Consider the following 22,421-nt stretch of genomic DNA (forward strand, 5'->3'; position numbering starts at 1 on the left):
GGGACTTACCAAGGAAAGGGTCAAACTTTCTAGACTCAGTCCCACAGATCAGGCAGTTGACTTCATTCTGCAGAATGCCGCCAAATATAGATGTGACCACAGTAGAACTGCCGTTTCTGAAAAGACAAGCAACAAAGCAGACTTCAGAGTAGCCACTTCAGCAAACGTCTCCAACGTGGTAGTGGAAATATATGTTCCTTTCAATGGTATTGATGTAAAAAACAGAGGCTCTATCCCCTCTCTCACATGACTGCAGCATTCAGCAGGACAGCATTCAGCAGGACAGCATTCAGCAGGACAGCATTCAGCAGGACAGCATTCAGCAGGACAGCATTCAGCAGGACAGCATTCAGCAGGACAGCATTCAGCAGGACAGCATTGAGCAGGACAGCATTGAGCAGGACAGCATTCTCACTCAACAGACACCTTTTATTTGAGGCCATTTTCATCTCTGTTTTAGCGTTTAGAAATCAAAGTAATTGATGCATCTATTCCCCCTCATAAGTATTTGGACAAATTCAGTCAAGTTTTTTATTTATTTTGGTCCCATATTACATCACGCAACGACTACATCAGGGTTCCAAAACTGGTGGCCCGTGGGCCAACTTTAGCCCACAGGTGATTTTATTTGGTCCCCCAAGTTGTGAGCAAGAAATTATAATGGACATAAGACTAAAAACACCCGTAAATCAGCGACAGGTGATTTTAAATTTTGGAAATGTGTTCAAAGTAATCCCACACATAAGAGACATATCATATACATTTTATTTTCATTTATTTAACCAGGTAAGGTGGTTAAGAACAAATTGTTATTTACAAAGACGGCCTACCAAAAGGCAAAAGGCCTCCTGCGGGGACAGGATTAAATAAAAATATAGGACAAGTGATCGTATACAAATTTATACAAATGTAAGCAAGGTTTGAAATAATGTTTTAGTCAAATTTTATATCTGTCTGGGATTCTTGCGGTCAATTTGCAGTCCAAAAATGTATTGTAATTATGTTCAGGCCCCCTGACCATCCCCTCAGTTAAATATATATGTAAATACCTCTCGGCCCGTGGCTGAATCAGCCTGATGATCCCCTGGACGACACCCCTTAGACATGCTAACCTCTCACCATTACAATAACAGGGGAGGTTAGCATTTTATATCATACCTCCAAGACATGCTAACCTCTCACCATTACAATAACAGGGGAGGTTAGCATTTTATATCATAACCCCAAGACATGCTAACCTCTCACCATTACAATAACAGGGGAGGTTAGCATTTTATATCATAACCCCAAGACATGCTAACCTCTCACCATTACAATAACAGGGGAGGTTAGCATTTTATATCATACCTCCAAGATATGCTAACCTCTCACCATTACAATAACAGGGGAGGTTAGCATTTTATATCATACCCCTAAGACATGCTAACCTCTCACCATTACCAATAACAGGGGAGGTTAGCATTTTATATCATACCCCTAAGACATGCTAACCTCTCACCATTACCAATAACAGGGGAGGTTAGCATTTTTGGTGGTTATTATATTTATGCCTCAGTAACTTTCTCACTCATCGTTATTCACGATTCATTCAGGATTATCCATAACCATGGTAGCACCCACATTAACGTAGAAGTGTTTAGAAACATTATATTATTACTTATAATTAAAGTGACTCCAAAATGACAATACATTTACCATTAATTTCTATTGGACACAAAGTAATCTGAAACTACCCAAACGAACCACATCCAACCAGGTTGTAGTCCCCAGCTTGATGTAGTCATTGCGTGATATGAATATGGGACCAAATACTAAACTTGACTACTTTAATACACTAAGTGAAATTGTCAAAATACTTATGACGCATTTAAAAATTAGGGGGGGGGGGGGGGGGGGAACTAGAAAAAGTATCTTTATTTCTAAACAGTAAAACAGATATGAAAATACCCTCAAATTAAAGGTGACATTCTATCCTGTCGCCTCAAAGTTTCAGTCCCGGACTTGCTGTTTTCAACTCTCTAGACAGCAGGAGCGGTAGAGATACTCCTAATGATTGGCTATGGATCCCTGACCTGCTGTTTTCAACTCTCTAGACAGCAGGAGCGGTAGAGATACTCCTAATGATTGGCTATGGATCCCTGACCTGCTGTTTTCAACTCTCTAGACAGCAGGAGCGGTAGAGATACTCCTAATGATTGGCTATGGATCCCTGACCTGCTGTTTTCAACTCTCTAGACAGCAGGAGCGGTAGAGATACTCCTAATGATCGGCTATGAAAAGTCAACTGACATTTACTCCTGAGGTGCTGACCTGTTGCACCCTCTACAACCACTGTGATTATTATTATTTGACCCTGCTGGTCATTTATGAACATTTGAACATCTTGGCCATGTTCTGTTATAATCTCCACCCGGCACAGCCAGAAGAGGACTGGCCACCCCTCATAGCCTGGTTCCTCTCTAGGTTTCTTCCTAGGTTTTGGCCTTTCTAGGGAGTTTTGGTGCTTCTACACCTGCATTGATTGCTTGTTTGGGGTTTTCGGCTGGGTTTCTGTACAGCACTTTGAGATATCAGCTGATGTAAGAAGGGCTTTATAAATATATTTGATTTGATTTGATTGAGTATAAAGTCCAATGAATTTGTTTTACTGTTTAGGTAGGGGAGTGTACATGACTCAGTATGGTCGTGTCTGTCCTAGGCCACCTGCTGTGGTAAACATGCATCAGGGTTCAGCTTCTCTATCTGAAATCCAGATACCATTGGCCGGCCAATGGCCCCTGTACATGGAAACACCAGACAGACACTACTATCCAATCAGACGAGAAAGGAAGTTCTTACATGCAGCATTTTCCCCCCGCGGCGGGCAGTTTCCCCTCGTCCTGGGGTACCGGGAGCCCGTCTTGTGACAGAGTAGGGTTGTCTCCTGACACTTTAACATAATCCGGTGGAACGGGGAGAGCGGGGTGCTTGGCTCCGTTCAGACCGCCCTGTAGTTCTCTATGGAGATGGTCCAGCAGGTAACGCATGAACTCATGAGCATCCTGCTGCTGGTATCCCCTGGGAACAACACAGGGTCAAGGACATCAATGTTAGCCCCTGGACACAACACAGGGTCAAGGACATCAACGTTAGCCCCTGGACACAACACAGGGTCAGGACATCCACATTACCGCTCAACACAGGATCAAGGACATCCACATTACCCCCTGGACACAACACAGGGTCAAGGACCTCAACATTACCGCTCAACACAGGGTCAAGGACATCAACGTTACCCCCTGGACACAACACGGGGTCAAGGACATCCACATTACCGCTCAACACAGGGTCAAGGACATCAACATTACCCCCTGGACACAACACAGGGTCAAGGACATCAACATTACCCCCTGGAAACAACACAGGGTCAAGGACATCAACATTACCCCCTGGACACAACACAGGGTCAAGGACATCCACATTACCGCTCAACACAGGGTCAAGGACATCCACATTACCCCCTGGAAACAACACGGGGTCAAGGACATCAACGTTACCCCTTGGACACAACACAGGGTCAAGGACATCAACGTTAGCCCCTGGACACAACACAGGGTCAAGGACATCAACGTTACCGCTCAACAGTGATATGTTTTGAACATGTCTGCGACCCAAAAGTTAAGGCTGCTTTAGACATGCTGAGGGCAGATCGAGATCCAATATAAAATGATACTAACAGATCTATAATAGATGGACTGAAGGTGCCCCCCCCACTCTTCCCTAACAGCCAATTAGAGTTCTGACGAGCGAGACAAAGTCTGAGGATATAAGGACAGTAATGTTACAAATAGGAAGCTCAGGTTTCAATAGGTGATAAGACGTCATGAAAGGATATTTGGCCTGGCAAAGCAGGCGCTGACGGAATGGGAGCTGATAGGAGGTTTTTACTCCACTGGTCTCGGGAAGAAATTACCCGTCCTCAATGTCTGAGAATAAAATTCTATCTGACACGAGACACTCAATTGTTGGTCTCATATATTACAACACTGCCACAAAGAGAGAGAAGGCGTGTTGATTTAGGATCAGGACTACACCTGTCTATTTAATCTTAACAGTTATGTTCTGAAAGGCCAAAACTGATCCTAGATCAGTCGTCTTACGTTATGATCCCAACATTAAATCGGAGGGGAAAAGCCCATTGAGCAGACATTGCTGAAATGAAGAGGTGTGTCATAGTACCTGAAGCTGGGCATGATTTTCCAGACAACGTAGAACAAAGAGTCAGGGCTGAAGGCTGTTGGGCCACCCTGCCACAGATAACACAGGGTCTTCCTCAACTCCTCCACCAAGGACCTGGGAAACAGAGACAAACATAGGACTACTGTCAATACCAGGAACCTCCAAGAGCAGAACTCCTTCAGGTAAACATCCTCTGTGCTGCTCACTAACTCTAAACCAATCAGCATATGTTTTTGTGCAACAGTATGTCCTAAATCATGATGAATGCACAAAGGAAGAATATGTTAGCTACATTAAAAAGCCGATTTAAAACATGTAGCCAAATATTATAGGGTCCCCTAAGAAACACTTATCAACACTTTGGTTCCAACCCTGTCACAATAACTCCTCCCTGGCATTTAAATTCTTTGTCATGTCAAACACTGTATTCAAAGTGCCCACATTTATATTCTAACTATAGAATGAATCATTATATTTCTATGACTAACAGTACACCCAAGAGTTTTGATCTAAATCACAAGTCAAATCGCAATTTCAACACTTGGTTAAAAACAGGCCTATAAATTGTTTGCCCATAACGTGCAGCTCTACATGCAGTGTAGAAATTCTCAAATGAGTGCAGGAAATGCAGAAACTGATGAATATAATTTGGGGTTGAAGTTGAACAGTATAAAACAATGAGAAAGGAGAAAGACCCATTGAAATCACTTACAATGTATAGTACCAGTCAAAAGTCTGGACACCTACTCATAAGTCCCCCCCCTCCACTATTTTCTACATTGTAGAATAGTGAAGCCACCAAAACTAGCTTTGCACACTTGGCATTCTCTCAACCAGCTTCACGAGGTAGTCACCTGGAATGCATTTCAAATAACAGGTGTGCCTTTTTAAAAGTTAATTTGTAGAATTCATTTCCTTCTTAATGCGTTTGAGCCAATCAGTTGTGTTGTGACACGGTAGGAGTGGTATACAGAAGATAAGCAAATAAGGCTAAAGACCAAGCCCAAGAAACACGAGAAATGGACATTAGATATGTAGGAACTCGTTCAAGATTCTTGGAAAAGCATTGTAGGTGAAGCTGGTTGAGAGAATGCCACGTGTGCAAAGCTGTCATCAAGGCAAAGGGTGGCTACTTTGAAGAATCTAAAATATATTTTAGATTTGTTTAACACTTATTCGCTTACTACATGATTCCATATGTGTTGTTTCATAGTTTTAGTGATGTCTTAAATAAAAGCCCTGGAATGAGTAGGTTTGTCCAAACGTTTGACTGGTGCTGTATGTGTTGCCACCCTAGTGCCATGCACTCCTCATAAAGCACATTAACTTATATTATTCAAAAACATAAAATAATGTGAAGTGTATTTTTATACCGTGATATGATATTTGGTCCATATCGCCCAGCCCTATGGTGTATTTTTATACCGTGATATGATATTTGGTCCATATCGCCCAGCCCTATGGTGTATTTTTATACCGTGATATGATATTTGGTCCATATCGCCCAGCCCTATGGTGTATTTTTATACCGTAATATGATATTTGGTCCATATCGCATAGCCCTATGGTGTATTTTTGACTCTTACATGCGGGTAGATTAAGGCTTTGGCGGGTAGGAAGTCCATTTAACCAGCCACGATGACAGACGGTCAGGGGACAACAGTGGGAGCATTTCACCAGCCACGTTGGCAGGCGGTCAGGGGACAACAGTAAGAGCATTTAAACAGCCACATTGGCAGATGGTCAGGGGACAACAGTGGGAGCATTTAACCAGCCACGATGGCAGATGGTCAGGGGACAACAGTGGGAGCATTTAACCAGCCACGATGGCAGATGGTCAGGGGACAACAGTGGGAGCATTTAACCAGCCACGTTGGCAGATGGTCAGGGGACAACAGTGGGAGCATTTAACCAGCCACAATGGCAGATGGTCAGGGGACAACAGTGGGAGCATTTAAAACAGCCACGATGGAAGATGGTCAGGGGACAACAGTGGGAGCATTTAAAACAGCCACGATGGAAGATGGTCAGGGGACAACAGTGGGAGCATTTCACCAGCCACAATGGCAGATGGTCAGGGGACAACAGTGGGAGCATTTCACCAGCCACGATGGCAGATGGTCAGGGGACAACAGTGGGAGCATTTCACCAGCCACGATGGCAGATGGTCAGGGGACAACAGTGGGAGCATTTCACCAGCCACGATGGCAGATGGTCAGGGGACAACAGTGGGAGCATTTCACCAGCCACGATGGCAGATGGTCAGGGGACAACAGTGGGAGCATTTCACCAGCCACGATGGCAGATGGTCAGGGGACAACAGTGGGAGCATTTCACCAGCCACGATGGCAGATGGTCAGGGGACAACAGTGGGAGCATTTAACCAGCCACGTTGGCAGATGGTCAGGGGACAACAGTGGGAGCATTTCACCAGCCACGATGGCAGATGGTCAGGGGACAACAGTGGGAGCATTTCACCAGCCACGATGGCAGATGGTCAGGGGACAACAGTGGGAGCATTTAACCAGCCACGTTGGCAGATGGTCAGGGGACAACAGTGGGAGCATTTAACCAGCCACGATGGCAGATGGTCAGGGGACAACAGTGGGAGCATTTAACCAGCCACGTTGGCAGATGGTCAGGGGACAACAGTGGGAGCATTTCACCAGCCACGATGGCAGATGGTCAGGGGACAACAGTGGGAGCATTTAACCAGCCACGATGGCAGATGGTCAGGGGACAACAGTGGGAGCATTTCACTCGTATTTGTGAATAAAATAGTCAAGTATGATCACGTATAGCAAAATAAATGCTGTAGTAGCAGTTTTCAAAGTATTTCTGCCATTTTGTTAAATAGCTGGTAAATGAACGGCACAAAAAACTATATCCCACCTCGCACTGCAACACAGCCTGGCTGGGTGCCGAGTGAGACATTCATTTTTAGAAGGCATAAAAGTTGGGTCTAATTTACTCAAAACTAAAGTCTACTAAAGTGAGACTGTCCTCATGTTTCTTGGCTACTTAGATTTTGTTCACAAGCTAGGTTTCTTTTCAATGTCTGAATATCGAGGGAAGAGAGCAGCTACTGGTCAGCTACACCCTGACTCCAGTGGTTAAAATAAATGGAGCAATAGACCACATTACTTCTTACTAGGATCACACGTGTTGTTTTACAAACAAAGCCTGCGCAAGTGTTACGGTTTTTGGTGTAAATGTTTTATATTGGCTGGTAAAAATCTGTGTGGCTGGTAGATCTGCCACAGTGGCTGGTGGACCAAAAATGTAGCTTCAGGCCCTGCAAACACACACACACACGTAAGACCTTACACACTGGTGTCCCCCTGGCTGCGGGTGTGGTACATCCGTCGTCCTGCAGTCTTCCCGCTCCGCAGCGCCACCGCTGGCAGCTCCATGAAATAACAGCTGAACTGCTGGATGTTGCTGGAATAGAAACAGCTTCTTAACACCTTAACACCCAGCCCCCCCCCCCCCCCCCCCCCCCCCGCCAGCCTCTTTCCCCCAGCCCAGCCTCTTTTCCCCCCAGCCCTGCCTCTTCCCCCCCCAGCCCAGCCTCTTTCCCCCAGCCCAGCCTCTCCCCCCCCCAGCCCAGCCTCTTCCCCCCCCCCAGCCCAGCCTCTTCCCCCCCCCCAGCCCAGCCTCTTCCCCCCCCAGCCCAGCCTCTTCCCCCCCCCAGCCCAGCCTCTTTCCCCCCCCAGCCCAGCTTCTTAACACCTTAATAACCAGCCTCTTTCCCCCCCAGCCCATGCTCTTTCCCCCCCAGCCCAGCTTCTTTCTCCCCCAGCCCAGCATCTTAACACCTTAATACCCAGACTCTTTCCCCCCCCAGCCCAGCCTCCCCCCCCCCCAGACCAGCCTCTCCCCCCCCCACCAGCCCAGCCTCTTCCCCCGGAGGCCGGCCATGACCACAGACCCCCGAGCCAGAGGCCGGCCATGACCACAGACCCCCGAGCCAGAGGCCGGCCATGACCACAGACCCCCGAGCCAGAGGCCGGCCATGACCACAGACCCCCGAGCCAGAGGCCGGCCATGACCACAGACCCCCGAGCCAGAGGCCGGCCATGACCACAGACCCCCGAGCCAGAGGCCGGCCATGACCACAGACCCCCGAGCCAGAGGCCGGCCATGACCACAGACCCCCGAGCCAGAGGCCGGCCATGACCACAGACCCCCGAGCCAGAGGCCGGCCATGACCACAGACCCCCGAGCCAGAGGCCGGCCATGACCACAGACCCCCGAGCCAGAGGCCGGCCATGACCACAGACCCCCGAGCCAGAGGCCGGCCATGACCACAGACCCCCGAGCCAGAGGCCGGCCATGACCACAGACCCCCGAGCCAGAGGCCGGCCATGACCACAGACCCCCGAGCCAGAGGCCGCCATGACCACAGACCCCCGAGCCAGAGGCCGGCCATGACCACAGACCCCCGAGCCAGAGGCCGGCCATGACCACAGACCCCCGAGCCAGAGGCCGGCCATGACCACAGACCCCCGAGCCAGAGGCCGGCCATGACCACAGACCCCCGAGCCAGAGGCCGGCCATGACCACAGACCCCCGAGCCAGAGGCCGGCCATGACCACAGACCCCCGAGCCAGAGGCCAGCCATGACCACAGACCCCCGAGCCAGAGGCAGGCCATGACCACAGACCCCCGAGCCAGAGGCCGGCCATGACCACAGACCCCCGAGCCAGAGGCCGGCCATGACCACAGACCCCCGAGCCAGAGGCTGGCCATGACCACAGATCCCCGAGCCAGAGGCTAGCCATGACCACAGACCCCTGAGCCAGAGGCTGGCCATGACCACAGATCCCTGAGCCAGAGGCTGGCCACACAACAGAGGCCATATAGAGGCCAGAACCAGAGGCTTAAGCCACACAGCTCACCTGAGTTCCAAACAGGGACCATAATGGGCCTTGGCTCACCTGAGGGACTTACCTGAGAGACCTACCTAAGCCTAACCACAACTCACCTGAGAGACTTACCTAAGCCTAACCACAACTCACCTGAAGGACTTACCTGAGAGACTGCAGGATGGCGTTCATAAAGCATGTGTTGCCTAGGTTACGTAATCCCATGGCAGAGAGAGCGGAGGCCCCACCCTGAGAAGAAGGAGAGAGACCATAGCTGAGCCATTATGAAGCAACAGTGCACACAGACAGGGAAACTGCCATTCCTCTATTAGAAGGGTTACAGAAGTTGGGGCAGCCATCATAAGTAGTCTGAGGGTGTCAAAGCAGACATGACAGCTTAACAGTCAGTCTACAGCCTACACCAGCTAGACTGTGTTTAGAGAACAGTCAGTCTGGGGTCTACACCAGCTAGACTGTGTTTAGAGAACAGTCAGTCTGGGGTCTACAGCAGCTAGACTGTGTTTAGAGAACAGTCAGTCTGGGTTTACAGCAGCTAGACTGTCATAGTCGTCTAGCCCAGAGCTCTGCTGACACTACAGAAACTGAGCTTGTACTACAACATTTCAACAAAGACATTCCATCTATGCCCTGCAGTATGTTGTCAAACTCAGCAGTTTAAATGGAATTGAAGAAGTTAATAACAAGCTTGTCGCAGTCTGTAAACTAGTAGCCATTTGGGTTGTCACAGTCTGTAAACTGGTAGCCATTTGGGTTGTCGCAGTCTGTAAACTGGTAGCCATTTGGGTTGTCACAGTCTGTAAACTGGTAGCCATTTGGGTTGTCGCGGTCTGTAAACTGGTAGCCATTTGGGTTGTCGCAGTCTGTAAACTGGTAGCCATTTGGGTTGTCGCAGTCTGTAAACTGGTAGCCATTTGGGTTGTCGCAGTCTGTAAACTGGTAGCCATTTGGGTTGTCGCAGTCTGTAAACTGGTAGCCATTTGGGTTGTCACAGTCTGTAAACTAGTAGCCATTTGGGTTGTCACAGTCTGTAAACTGGTATTTTATTGGCTATTTGCTGTCCAATCAGAAAATATTATTTCTCCGTCTCTGATGCATAGACAAACTATTCATGTATTTTAATATAACACTTAAAAACGTACGCTATATTCCCTTCTCTCATTTGATTGGCTATGAATATGACTCAGTCTTTCATTGGTTTATGACTGCATGGCTTTCTCCAGATTAAACTGTGGGACCCATCTCATCCAAAAAAGTTGACTCAAGACGGCCAAAAAGCACCTGGATAATCATTAAAACTCTTGGAAGAATATTCTACGGACAGATGAGTCAAAAGTATAACATTTTGGACGACATGAGTCCCATTATGCCTGGTGAAAAACCAAACACTGCATTCCACAGGAAGAATCTCATAGCAACGGTAACACATGGTGGTGGTAGTGTGATGGTTTGAGGAGGCTTTGCTGCCTCAGGACCTGGACGACTTAATAGAAGGAACCATGAATTCTGCTCTGTATCAGAGAATGTCAATCCATCAGTCTGGGAGGTGATGCTGAAGCCAGCTGGGTCATGCAGCAAGACAATGATCCAAAACACAATTAAGTCCAAATGAAAATGGTTAAGAAGCAACAAATTTGACGTTTAGGAACGGCTTAGTCAAAGTCCAGACCCCAATAGAGATGTTGTGGAAGGACATGAAACGACCAGTTCATGATTGAAAACCAACAAATGTTGCTGAGTTAAAGCAGTTCTGCATGGAAGAGTTGGCCACAATTCCTTCAGAGACATGAGACTGATCAACAAACTACAGGAAGTGTTTGGTTGGTCAACAACTACAGGAAGTGTTTGGTTGGTCCACAACTACAGGAAGTGTTTGGTTGGTCCACAACTACAGGAAGTGTTTGGTTGGTCCACAACTACAGGAAGTGTTTGGTTGGTCCACAACTACAGGAAGTGTTTGGTTGGTCCACAACTACAGGAAGTGTTTGGTTGGTCCACAACTACAGGAAGTGTTTGGTTGGAGTCATTGCAGCAAAAGGTGGAACAACCAGTTATTGAGTGTAAGTGGGCAATTACTTTCTCCACACAGGGGCATTGGGTGCTGCAATTACTTTTTCATAGCTTTGTTATTTAAATACATATGTAATTGTTGTTTTATTTGTTCACTCAGGTTCCCTTTATCTAATATTAGGTGTTGGTTGAAGATCGGATAACATTCAGTATCAAAAATAAGCAGAAGTAGAGAAAATTATAAAGGAGGCAATACTTTACTAACATACGGAAATATTTTAAGGACAAACCAAGGATAATTTAGCCATTTGATTTAGAATTTTAAAGACCACTTGAAGGATAAATATATATATATATATATTTATTTATTTATTATCTATTAGCCCATAGAAACACATTGCATAACAGATTCACTACATCCTACAGAACAATCTAAAGGAAGTTTGTTCTGAAGTGTCTGTATCTGAGAGATATAAGATCAGGAAACATCTAGTTTTTACATCTGGCAAATAAAACCAATCAAATCGTGGAACACTCACATTGTCCTTCAACAGTTTACTGGTAGGAGAGTTGCTTTCCAGAAGTTTCCTCTTTGTCCGTCTGTCAACAGCCAGAGGAGAGCTGTAGTAGATAAATAACATTCAGTCTCAACTGACAAAAGCACAGTGTTATAATTAAGCAATAATGCCCGAGGGGGTGTGGTATATGGTCAATATACCACGGCCAAGGGCTGATGTTAAGCACGACTGAACGCGGAGTGCCTGGATACAGCCCTTAGCCGTGGTTTATTGGCCACATACACCACAAACCCCCCCGAGGTGCCTTATTGCCATTATAAACTGTTTACCAACGTAATTAGAACAGGAAAAATACATGGTATGTCATACGCGTAGTATACAGTCTGAAATATCACGGCTGTCAGCCAATCAGCATTCAGGGTCGAACCACCCAGTTCATAATGTAAATTATATCAGTTAGACGAGAGCTTCTCTGTCTGTAAACAGCCAATGGAGAACTGGAAGACATTGCATTATAGATATATCATTAATGATAAGTAGGCTGTGTAGAATAGGGCTTTGTCCCAAATGACACCCTCTATCAGGGATTATCAACTAGATATATCATTAATGATAAGTAGGCTGTGTAGAATAGGGCTTTGTCCCAAATGATACCCTCTATCAGGGATTATCAACTAGATATATCATTAATGATAAGTAGGCTGTGTAGAATAGGGCTTTGTCCCAAATGATACCCTCTATCAGGGATTATCAACTAGATATATCATTAATGATAAGTAGGCTGTGTAGAATAGGGCTTTGTCCCAAATGACACCCTCTATCAGGGATTATCAACTAGATATATCATTAATGATAAGTAGGCTGTGTAGAATAGGGCTTTGTCCCAAATGACACCCTCTATCAGGGATTATCAACTAGATATATCATTAATGATAAGTAGGCTGTGTAGAATAGGGCTTTGTCCCAAATGACACCCTCTATCAGGGATTATCAACTAGATTCAGCCGTGAGATTATTTTCTTCAACGGATTGTTCAGGGGCTGGAACATAATTACAAATCATTTTTAAATCAGCAAATTGACCTCAAGAAGCACAAACAGATGTTTTATTGACTAAAACAATCATATCAAACCTTGATAACATACAGTGCATACAGAAAGGATTGTTTTTCACCCCTCAATCTACACACTCAATCCCCATTATGACAAAGCAAAAACAGATTTATTTATTTGCAAATTTATTACAAAATATTACATTTACATACGTTTTCAGACCCTTTGCTCAGTATTTTGTTGAAGCACCTTTGGCAGCAATTACAGACTCAAGTCTTCTTGGGTATGATGTTACAAGCTTGGCACACCTGTAGTTGGGGAGTTTCTCCCATTCTTCTTTGCAGATCCTCTCGATCTCTGTCAGGTTGGATGGGGAGCGTCGCTGCACAGCTATTTTCAGGTCTCTCCAGAGATGCTCGATCGGGTTTAAGTCTGGGCTCTGGCTGGGCCACTCAAGGACAATAAGACTTGTCACGAAGCCACTTCCGCGTTGTCTTGGCTGTGTGCTTAGGGTCGTTGTCCTGTCGGAAGGTGAACCTTCACCCCAGTCTGAGGTCCCGAGGGCTCTGGAGCAGGTTTTCATCAAAGATCACTGAACTTTGCTCCGTTCATCTTTCCCTCGATCCTGACTAGTCTCTCCCAGTCCCCGCTGCTGCAGTCCCCGCTGCATGAACTGCCACCACCATGATTCACCGTAGGGATGCTGCCACCACCATGCTTCACCGTAGGGATGGTGCCAGGTTTCCTCCAGATGTGACCTTGGCATTCAGGCCAAAGAGATCAATCTTGGTTTCATCAGACAAGAAAGTTGTTTCTCATGGTCAGAGTCACTTTCAGGGCCTTTTGACAAACTCCAAGCGGGCTGTCATGTGCTTTTTACTGAGGAGTGGTTTCCATCTGGCCACTCTACCATAAAGGCCTGATTGGTGGAGTGCTGCAGAGATGAAAGAACCTTCCAGAAGGACACCATCTCCACAGAGGAACTCTGGAGCACTGTCAATTACCATTGGGTTCTTGGTCACCTTCCTGACCAAGGCCCTTCTCCCCCAATTGCTCAGTTTGGAAGATTCTTGGTGGTTCCAAACTTCTTCCAGTTCAGAATGATGGAGGCCAGTGTGTTCTTGGGGACCTTCAATGCTGCATAAATGTTTTGCTACTCTTCCCCAGATCTGTGCCTCGACACAATCCTGTCTCTGACCTCTACAGACAATTCCTTCTACCTCATGGCTTGGTTTTTACTCTGACATACACTGTCAACTGTGGTACCTTTATATAGACAGGTGTGTCTTTCCAAATCATGTCCAATCAATTGAATTTACCACAGGTAGACTCCAAGTTGTAGAAGCATCGAGGATGGTGAATAGAAACAGGATGCACCTGAACTCAATTGAGTCTCTTAGCAAAATGTCTGAATACTTAAATAAAAAGGTGTTTTTTTATATTGAATATACCTGCAAAACAAATCTAATAAAGACAGTTAGATGTCCACTCTAGCTGGAACACAGTCCTCATCTACTTTCCTTCTTAGAATTTGAAAAGCATTTCTAGCTATTTGTAACTGTGACGTGTGAGTCAGCCTGTCAGTCACCGTCTGTCCCCGTGCAGTTATTTATACGTGCCTTCAAAATAAATGTCCCACAAGCGGTGGGAGTTCAATCATTACACAACGGACAGTATTCATTGGGCTTTTAATTTGAATAACAAATACGTTGATCAAACCTTTACTATCGCAAACTCGTCGCCTCTCCCGAGCCCGTTGGGGAGTTGCAGCAATGAGCCAAGATTGAAAAAGGGGGGTATGTAAAGAAAAAAGTATTTCATGAGAATACTTAATTCATTCAGATCTAGGATGTGTTATTTTAGTGTTCCCTTTATTTTTTTGAGCAGTGTATAACCATATACAATTTCAGAAGCACATGTGTAAGAATGATGGACTGTACCATCCCCACAGCCTCCACAATGGATCAGTCCACTCAGAGAGGAGCCAATCAGCCAGCTGTCTTGAACACCATGATATTTTTACGCTTATTATTGGGGCGGCTGCTCAACTAAAAGAAATCTCGGTCGACCAGCAAACAGCCTATCGACCAAACAAACGACCAGTCGACTAAATGCGATCAGCCCTAATATTCATTAGTTGCACACTAGAGCAAAATGTTTGGCAACAGAAACCATTTTGCAATACAAATTGGGGTTTTACTTGGACACATTCAGTTAGGTCCCTCCACGTTCTGTTCAATTTGCTCCTATTTGATTCTTAGTGAAAACACCCCAGTTGGCAAACAGTAGCAAATGACACAAGACATTGTAGGGTCATCCTGCTAATGAATACTCACTTGTCCAGACTCCGTAGATGCTCTCTCACCTTCTGCACATGTCCTAGCTTGGTGTCGTTCACTACAAAGTCATCACACCTGTAACTACAGAGAGAGAGAGAGAGGTCAACGCCACACCTGTGACAACAGAGACAGGACTGGCTGTATGCAGTAGTGTCACTATGACGTAATAAGTACGCAAGGGCCAAGATGTTTCTGAATCCTGTGCCACAGTTCTTCTCAGGTAAAGTCACTGCACAAATCAAGCTAAATGGCCCACTCACCAGAAGAGACTGTAGCTGCTACAGACCATGTGGTCCACTCACCAGAAGAGACTGTAGCTGCTACAGACCAGGCGGCCCACTCACCAGAAGAGACTGTAGCTGCTACAGACCAGGCGGCCCACTCACCAGAAGAGACTGTAGCTGCTACTGACCAGGTGGCCCACTCACCAGAAGAGACTGTAGCTGCTACAGACCATGTGGTCCACTCACCAGAAGAGACTGTAGCTGCTACAGACCAGGCAGCCCACTCACCAGAAGAGACTGTAGCTGCTACAGACCAGGCGGCCCACTCACCAGAAGAGACTGTAGCTGCTACAGACCATGTGGTCCACTCACCAGAAGAGACTGTAGCTGCTACAGACCAGGCGGTCCACTCACCAGAAGAGACTGTAGCTGCTACAGACCATGTGGTCCACTCACCAGAAGAGACTGTAGCTGCTACAGACCATGTGGTCCACTCACCAGAAGAGACTGTAGCTGCTACAGACCAGGTGGTCCACTCACCAGAAGAGACTGTAGCTGCTACAAACCAGGTGGTCCACTCACCAGAAGAGACTGTAGCTGCTACAAACCAGGTGGCCCACTCACCAGAAGAGACTGTAGCTGCTACAGACCAGGCGGCCCACTCACCAGAAGAGACTGTAGCTGCTACAGACCAGGTGGTCCACTCACCAGAAGAGACTGTAGCTGCTACAGACCAGGCGGCCCACTCACCAGAAGAGACTGTAGCTGCTACAGACCAGGTGGCCCACTCACCAGAAGAGACTGTAGCTGCTACAGACCAGGTGGTCCACTCACCAGAAGAGACTGTAGCTGCTACAGACCAGGCGGCCCACTCACCAGAAGAGACTGTAGCTGCTACAGAACAGGCGGCCCACTCACCAGAAGAGACTGTAGCTGCTGCAGTCCATGCAGACCAGGTGCTGAGCGTTCTTCTCCTGCTCCTCACATCTCTTCTGACCAGCACCTCCCGTCACCTGACTCTGGCTGTCCTCATAGTGCTGCTTAGCATGAGCATTCACATACCTGGAGAGAGAAAGGTTGACTGCATTAAACACAACACATGCACTCAACTACAGTTTTACATCGGTTAAGGCAATATCACTTTCGCAATAGTCACATGGACCTTCATACGCATCTAAAAGCTGGAATGGGTCCTGTTGAAATAGATGACCAACTATCTACTGCAAGTAGCTACAATGATTGCATGTCAATACTAACCTCCCACAATGCACATTGAGACAGGTGAGACATACCCAAGGACTTTTGTTCGACCTGCAAACTAGAGAGAAGAAGAGACGTTAGACGCTATGTAACATTAGGACATTCATAGCTCTCAAACCCTTCTTAGCCGTATGTAGGGTTACAGGGTTACATTGGCCCACATTTGGCTCTGTATGAACAGTGTAATCCCCACGTATTTTTCCCCACGATGCGTATTAAAGTAGTGGCGAGAGGCACACACAGCTTGTAAAATAATCAGGATATCATTCTGCCAGGTAGGAATAGGCTACTTATATATATATATATTAAAAAAGTATTTTATGTATTTCAATTGATTGACTTCCTTGTATGAACTATCTATGAAATTGCTACTTGTTGCGTTTATATTTTCTTCAGTGTAAATGTTAACTAGCTCCAAAGTAGCCTATGCCTACCTGGCAGAATGATATCCTGATTATTTTACAAGCTGTGTGTGCCTCCAGTTCATGAAATACGCTTCCTCCCCACCAGTTAGGCTCACACAGGTTTTCGGAGCATGATAGATCGCTAATTAGAGCAGGTGGCCACTTTTCCCGACTGTCTCAGTAAATAAGCGATGTAACGTGGAGATATGTGGTTGGGGACAAGATGGCGGAGTGAGTGGTCGCATTAAACTGAGCTCCTGATCTTTAAAGTGAATTCAAACCATAATTTGAGTTTTCCGACGAACTCAGTTAAAATTACATTTTTTTTTGCGGTCTTTAAAAATAAAAAAAATTGTTTGATGGTTTGGGTTGTAATTCTTTTGTCCAAGACAGATGGTTTATCTAGAATAATTTACCCAAGTCAGTCACTTTTTCTTCTAATAACCTAAACAAATAAATAAGTAAATTCTGTTATATTTAGATTTGTTTGGAGGAATTAAACGTATTATATTCGGAAATCACAATTAGTGAAAGACTATGATCATGGAGGTTAACAGGCTATTGATTTTGAGTCGTTAGTGGGAGCTTTTAGAGTTAAATGGTTGAAATGATGTCTGTCTAATCCTACCTCTATGTGGTATCATATCCCGAACTGTTTAATAAACTTGGACTTAAATTCCTAATGAAATGTGATTTTGACCCTAGCAAATTAAATGTCAAATTGTTTAAGTTAAAGCAGCAAATGTTATTTTTCTGGAAAATTATAATCAAGGACAATTTTTCCCCCCACAAAACATTGATTTTGAATAATATAGTTTTAAAATTAATAGGAAATCCATTTTCAAAGGCCTTTGGTTTGACAAGATTATTCATTTTGTATGTGATTTGGTAGACAACACTGGGGAGTTCTTACCGTTTGATGAGTTCATTGGTACATTTCAGGTTAATATTACTCAGAGAGAATATATGGAAGGTTTGCAAAGCAATTCCACTTCCTTTACTTGGACTTATTAAGAACACTTTGTTATGAGGTTGTTCTCTCTTTTCCAAATTTACAAATTAATGACTAATCTTTTTGAATTAAAAAAATGCAACAAGTGGATATGATTGCCAGTTAATTTTTGGTGATTATAGTTAAATATAATGCTATGGAAGGGACCAACCCATGCTATGGTCAAATGCGACTACCTTTTGCCTTACTTGCCCAGTTATTCCATAAATTAAACTAATTTTACAATATTTTCTTACATCTATCCTGTAAATGATTTCTTGCACAAAAGATTCCATCTTGACCAAATGCCTTATTTCTTCTGTTCCTCTGATTCAGAATCTATAGAGCATTTATTGTCTTCATGCCACCATTCTAGTAAACTATGGATTGAAATTCATGAACGGTTGTGTAAAAAATCTCCAGAATTACCCGTTTACCTTTGATGATGTTAAATGGCATTACGCTTATCCTTGTAATTCCGATCATAACAATTTTTTTACATTATTATTCACAAATTTAAATGGGGTGGAAAATGTCCTTATTTTGTAGGTTTTTTCTTCTTCATTGAACTGATAGAATTTTATAAATCCCTCCAACTTGTGAAACTTAAAAAGTTGGGAAAATGATTAGGAGTCATGTCTCAATGTCTGTTAATGTCTCATTGCCTTGTCACATATTAATGATGTCCTGGTGTTCTATTATTTCATTTGTGTCATTGTATTCACAGGAATGTCCCTGTATGGATGTGTAATATTGTTATTGTTGCAATAAATAAATGAAAACATGGCGATATGTCCGTGTGTGAACACCAAACCCTAACAATGAGAGAAGTTTTTTTTTTTTTTTTTAAATACGTTTTTGGAAATATAAGGAACTATAAGGAAATATAAGCAAACTATGCGTGTTAATGTTTAAACAAGCGTCCCATCTCTTAAAGACAACTCGACCGGTCAGAAGATCCTATCAAAGATGTGTGTAACTAAACCAAGAGAGAGCACAGCCTGTCGTTTCCAATGGGAGCAAATGAGTCAGAGGGAAAAACAAGCAAGGAAGTGGGCAGAGTTAAGCACGAGATAGCGAGATCCTATTGGCGAGTTCTAGAATATATCTTCATATTTCCGTTAGGGAACGCCTTCTCTGAAGTGCCGAGTGTGCAATAACTAAATTCGCCTTTCCACTCCTAAACAACGCAATTTTAAACTTTTGCAAAACTTAGTCCACTCTGTTCATAATATTTTAGTTTTGGGAAATTAAAACAGTATTGAGATCAAACGTTTCAGCGATGATAAAATGTGCAAAATGTCAGCCAAACTCCATCTAGTTCCATCTTCTCCCACTGCCGGCCAGTGGGCTTCCTCTCACTACCATATTTGTGTGAAGCGGATGCTTCACATTTATACATCCGATGAAATATCTGCCTCATTATGCTCTATGTGATACTACCGTTAAGCGATGAGTGTTAATGTTTAGACTAGTGTCGGGGGTCTTACCGCAACTCCCCCGGTCAGGAGTTACTATCGTGAATAGGCGTCAATGAATGGGGCAGCACATTCACACGCCATGAAAATAGAGGAGTCACCATCAAGTTGGTTTCATTCTAGAAATATCTGAATATTATTAAATCAATGAAGGTGCATCGCATAACGTTGGTGCAAAATGTGTAAAAATGTGTGCGGGGCAAATAACTTCACAAATCAAGAGACAGCCAGGGGAAACTGTAGAAAAACAAGTCCTAGTCAAGACAAGTAGCTATCAGGTGGGCTAGTTAGCTAACTAAATGTGGTTATTAACGTTAGCTACCAGAATGAAATGTATACTAACTCACCGCTGCAACACCAGGAGGATGGGGAACCATGGGGGAAGCTTGAGGAATCTATGGTAATGCAAACATTGGAGTTCAAATGAGGGCACTCCATCAAACTAGATTAGGGTAGCTAGCTAACGTCTCCCGAGTTTCAGCAGTGTTGTTGCGCTAGCTACGTAGCAGCTTTGGCAAAAGATAGCTAATTAGCTGTTGTGTCGTGATTAAATTGTTGCTTAATTAGCGAGCTAACGTAGCAACAGACCATATTATAAATAGATGTTTATCTTCATTTGAGACCATTTCGATGGGAGCCACGTTCAAAACAAAACCTATCACGTCCACAAAAAAAGAAAGTGTAAACGAGTCAAACGCTCCAAAAACATTTAAGAGAATTTAGAGGAAGTGACGTATTAGCGAAAACAACTCCAGTTGTTAGTGATTGGTTAACCGTGTTATCCGTCAACATCCCGCTTTCTCTCAGAGGTTAAAAACTAAATCCGTGTTTTAATTGGCTCCAGCGTGACCTCCCTATTATTGGAAGGGTTTTATTGTCCAAAGCAAGAGGGTCTGTCAGATTTTGTCTTACCCTGCTCAAACCTTATTTGTAGCTGATCAAACCAGCAAGGATATCAACAAAACTTTTATAGACTTTGTATGGGAAAATAAACAACACAAACTTGAGAAGCCTGTAATATCAAACCAAAGAGCTGATGGTGGGCTTGAAGTACTATATTTCATTGATATCAACAATACCTTTAAAGTAAACTGGATAAAAGATGTTTAACTCTGAATCTTTATGGTACTTCATTCTAAAACTGGGTGGTCTTACATTTGTGTGGAAGTGCAACTATTCTCTAGCAAAATGACCCATCAAACTGTCCAAAGTTCATGAACAAGCCCTTTTAGCCTGGAAACTATGTTATGGCCACAACTTCTCCCCACACAAGGCACTTCTGTGGAACAACAAAGATATTGAGGTTAAAAACAGTTATTTGTTCTTCTCTAAGTGGTTTGAAAGAAATATTATATTTGTGCTTGATCAATTTGATAAAGAAGGAAATATACTTTAGCAATAAGGCCCGAGGAGGTGTGGTATATGGCCAATATACTATAGCCTAATAGATGACTTAATTGTTTTCTACCAACAGGAAAGAACGGTTAGTACAGCATGCCAAACTGACCCCTTGGTGCCAGAGTGTTCCTGTGCTGCGGTAGAGAAGAGGTCCACTGGGACCATCACTAAAGAGCTCAAGGCCCAGCTAGATAGCGCTCACAGAGATCAGTGAAGACCAGAACTACACCACAGATGAAGCTGATGGAGAGTGAGATCAGTGAAGACCAGAACTACACCACAGATGAAGCTGATGGAGAGTGATATCAGTGAAGACCAGAACTACACCACAGACGGCTCTTACGCCATTCTGGACTCTGCTTCCCACCTGATCCTCCCCCAGGAGACTGTGCATGCGATGTGAAGAATAGTTACTGTTTGGAGACGGAGGGATTAGAGAGATGCCTGCAACACATTGAGTTAAGCTATAGCCTAACCTATATTTTGTTACCTAGAATAAGGGTTGTAAGTGTGTATTTGTTATGTTTTTACGTTTGTATGAAAAGTTTCACACATTTTTTACCTTTAGGATAATAATAATAAATCATTATTACTAACAGGCCCATGGATGCAGTATTCAAACCCTGGCCACTGACAGGAATCCAAGTGTGAGGGTGACCTTGAGGGACTCACCTGCTGATATCTGGCATGAGTATGATCTGTGACCTGGTGGCCGTTACTGTATTATTGACTATGTTTTGTTTATTACATGTGTAACTCTCTGTTGTTGTTTGTGTCGAACTGCTTTGCTTTATCTTGGCCAGGTCGCATTTGTAAATGAGAACTTGTTCTCAACTAACCTACCTGGTTAAATAAATAAAAATAATAAATAAAACTATGATTTATTTAACTTCTATCTGTCTCTAGGACCATCCCAGCAGACTCTCCTGAGTGCCCAAAGAGAGAGAGTGCCCATCACTTTTGGGCGGTGGGCTGGGGTTCCGAAAATGGATAAGGAGCAGGCCATTCAACAGTGAATTCAAAGATACACACATCTATAAATACATAAATGAACAGTGCTTTGCAAAAGTATTCATCCCCCTTGGCGTTTTTCCTATTTTGTTGCATTACAACCTGTAATTTAAATAGATTTTTATTTGGATTTCATATAATGGACATACACAAAACAGTCCAAATTGGTGAATTTCAATGAAAAAAATTACTTGTTTCAAAAAATTCCTAAAAATAACAAATGGAAAAGTAGTGTGTGCGTATGTATTCACTCCTTTGCTATGAAGCCCCTAAATAAGATCTGGTGCAACCAATTACCTTCAGGAGTCACATCATTAGTTAAATAGTCCTCCTGTGTGCAATCTAAGTGTCACATGATCTGTCAGATGATCTCAGTAGATATACACCTGTTCTGAAAGGCCACCGAGTCTGCAACACCACCAAGCAAGCGGCATCATGAAGACCAAGGAGCTCTCCAAACAGGTCAAGGACAAAGTTGTGGAGAAGTACAGATGGGTTATAAAAAAATATCTGAAACTTTCACCATCCCACGGAGCACCATTAAATACATTATTATAAAATGGAAAGAGTATGGCACCACAACAAACCTGCCAAGAAAGGGCCGCCCACCAAAACTCACGGACCATGCAAGA

General features: G+C 44.3%; 1 protein-coding gene across 3 annotated transcripts in view; it reads right to left on the reverse strand.

Moving 5' to 3' along the window:
* Window positions 1-20,070, reverse strand: part of LOC139407523 (ubiquitin specific peptidase 3) — a 41,071-nt gene extending 21,001 nt beyond the window's left edge. Inside the window, exons 1-10 of one of the 3 annotated variants that reach the window (XM_071151327.1) lie at window positions 19,728-20,070; window positions 16,505-16,558; window positions 16,166-16,309; window positions 15,021-15,104; window positions 11,654-11,735; window positions 9,253-9,335; window positions 7,546-7,659; window positions 4,219-4,332; window positions 2,839-3,057; window positions 10-116 (exon numbers count right to left, since the gene is read on the reverse strand). In XM_071151327.1, coding sequence (XP_071007428.1) covers window positions 10-116; window positions 2,839-3,057; window positions 4,219-4,332; window positions 7,546-7,659; window positions 9,253-9,335; window positions 11,654-11,735; window positions 15,021-15,104; window positions 16,166-16,194 — 832 coding nt within the window. In that variant the 5' untranslated portion in view covers window positions 16,195-16,309; window positions 16,505-16,558; window positions 19,728-20,070. Of the gene's footprint in view, window positions 1-9; window positions 117-2,838; window positions 3,058-4,218; window positions 4,333-7,545; window positions 7,660-9,252; window positions 9,336-11,653; window positions 11,736-15,020; window positions 15,105-16,165; window positions 16,310-16,504; window positions 16,566-19,727 lie in introns of all 3 variants that reach the window. The other 2 variants (XM_071151325.1, XM_071151326.1) reach the window with 2 other exon arrangements.
* Between the last annotated feature and the right edge of the window lie 2,351 nt (window positions 20,071-22,421).

This window comes from Oncorhynchus clarkii, chromosome 4, assembly GCF_045791955.1.
Source record: "Oncorhynchus clarkii lewisi isolate Uvic-CL-2024 chromosome 4, UVic_Ocla_1.0, whole genome shotgun sequence".
In the NCBI taxonomy this organism is placed as follows: domain Eukaryota; kingdom Metazoa; phylum Chordata; class Actinopteri; order Salmoniformes; family Salmonidae; genus Oncorhynchus; species Oncorhynchus clarkii.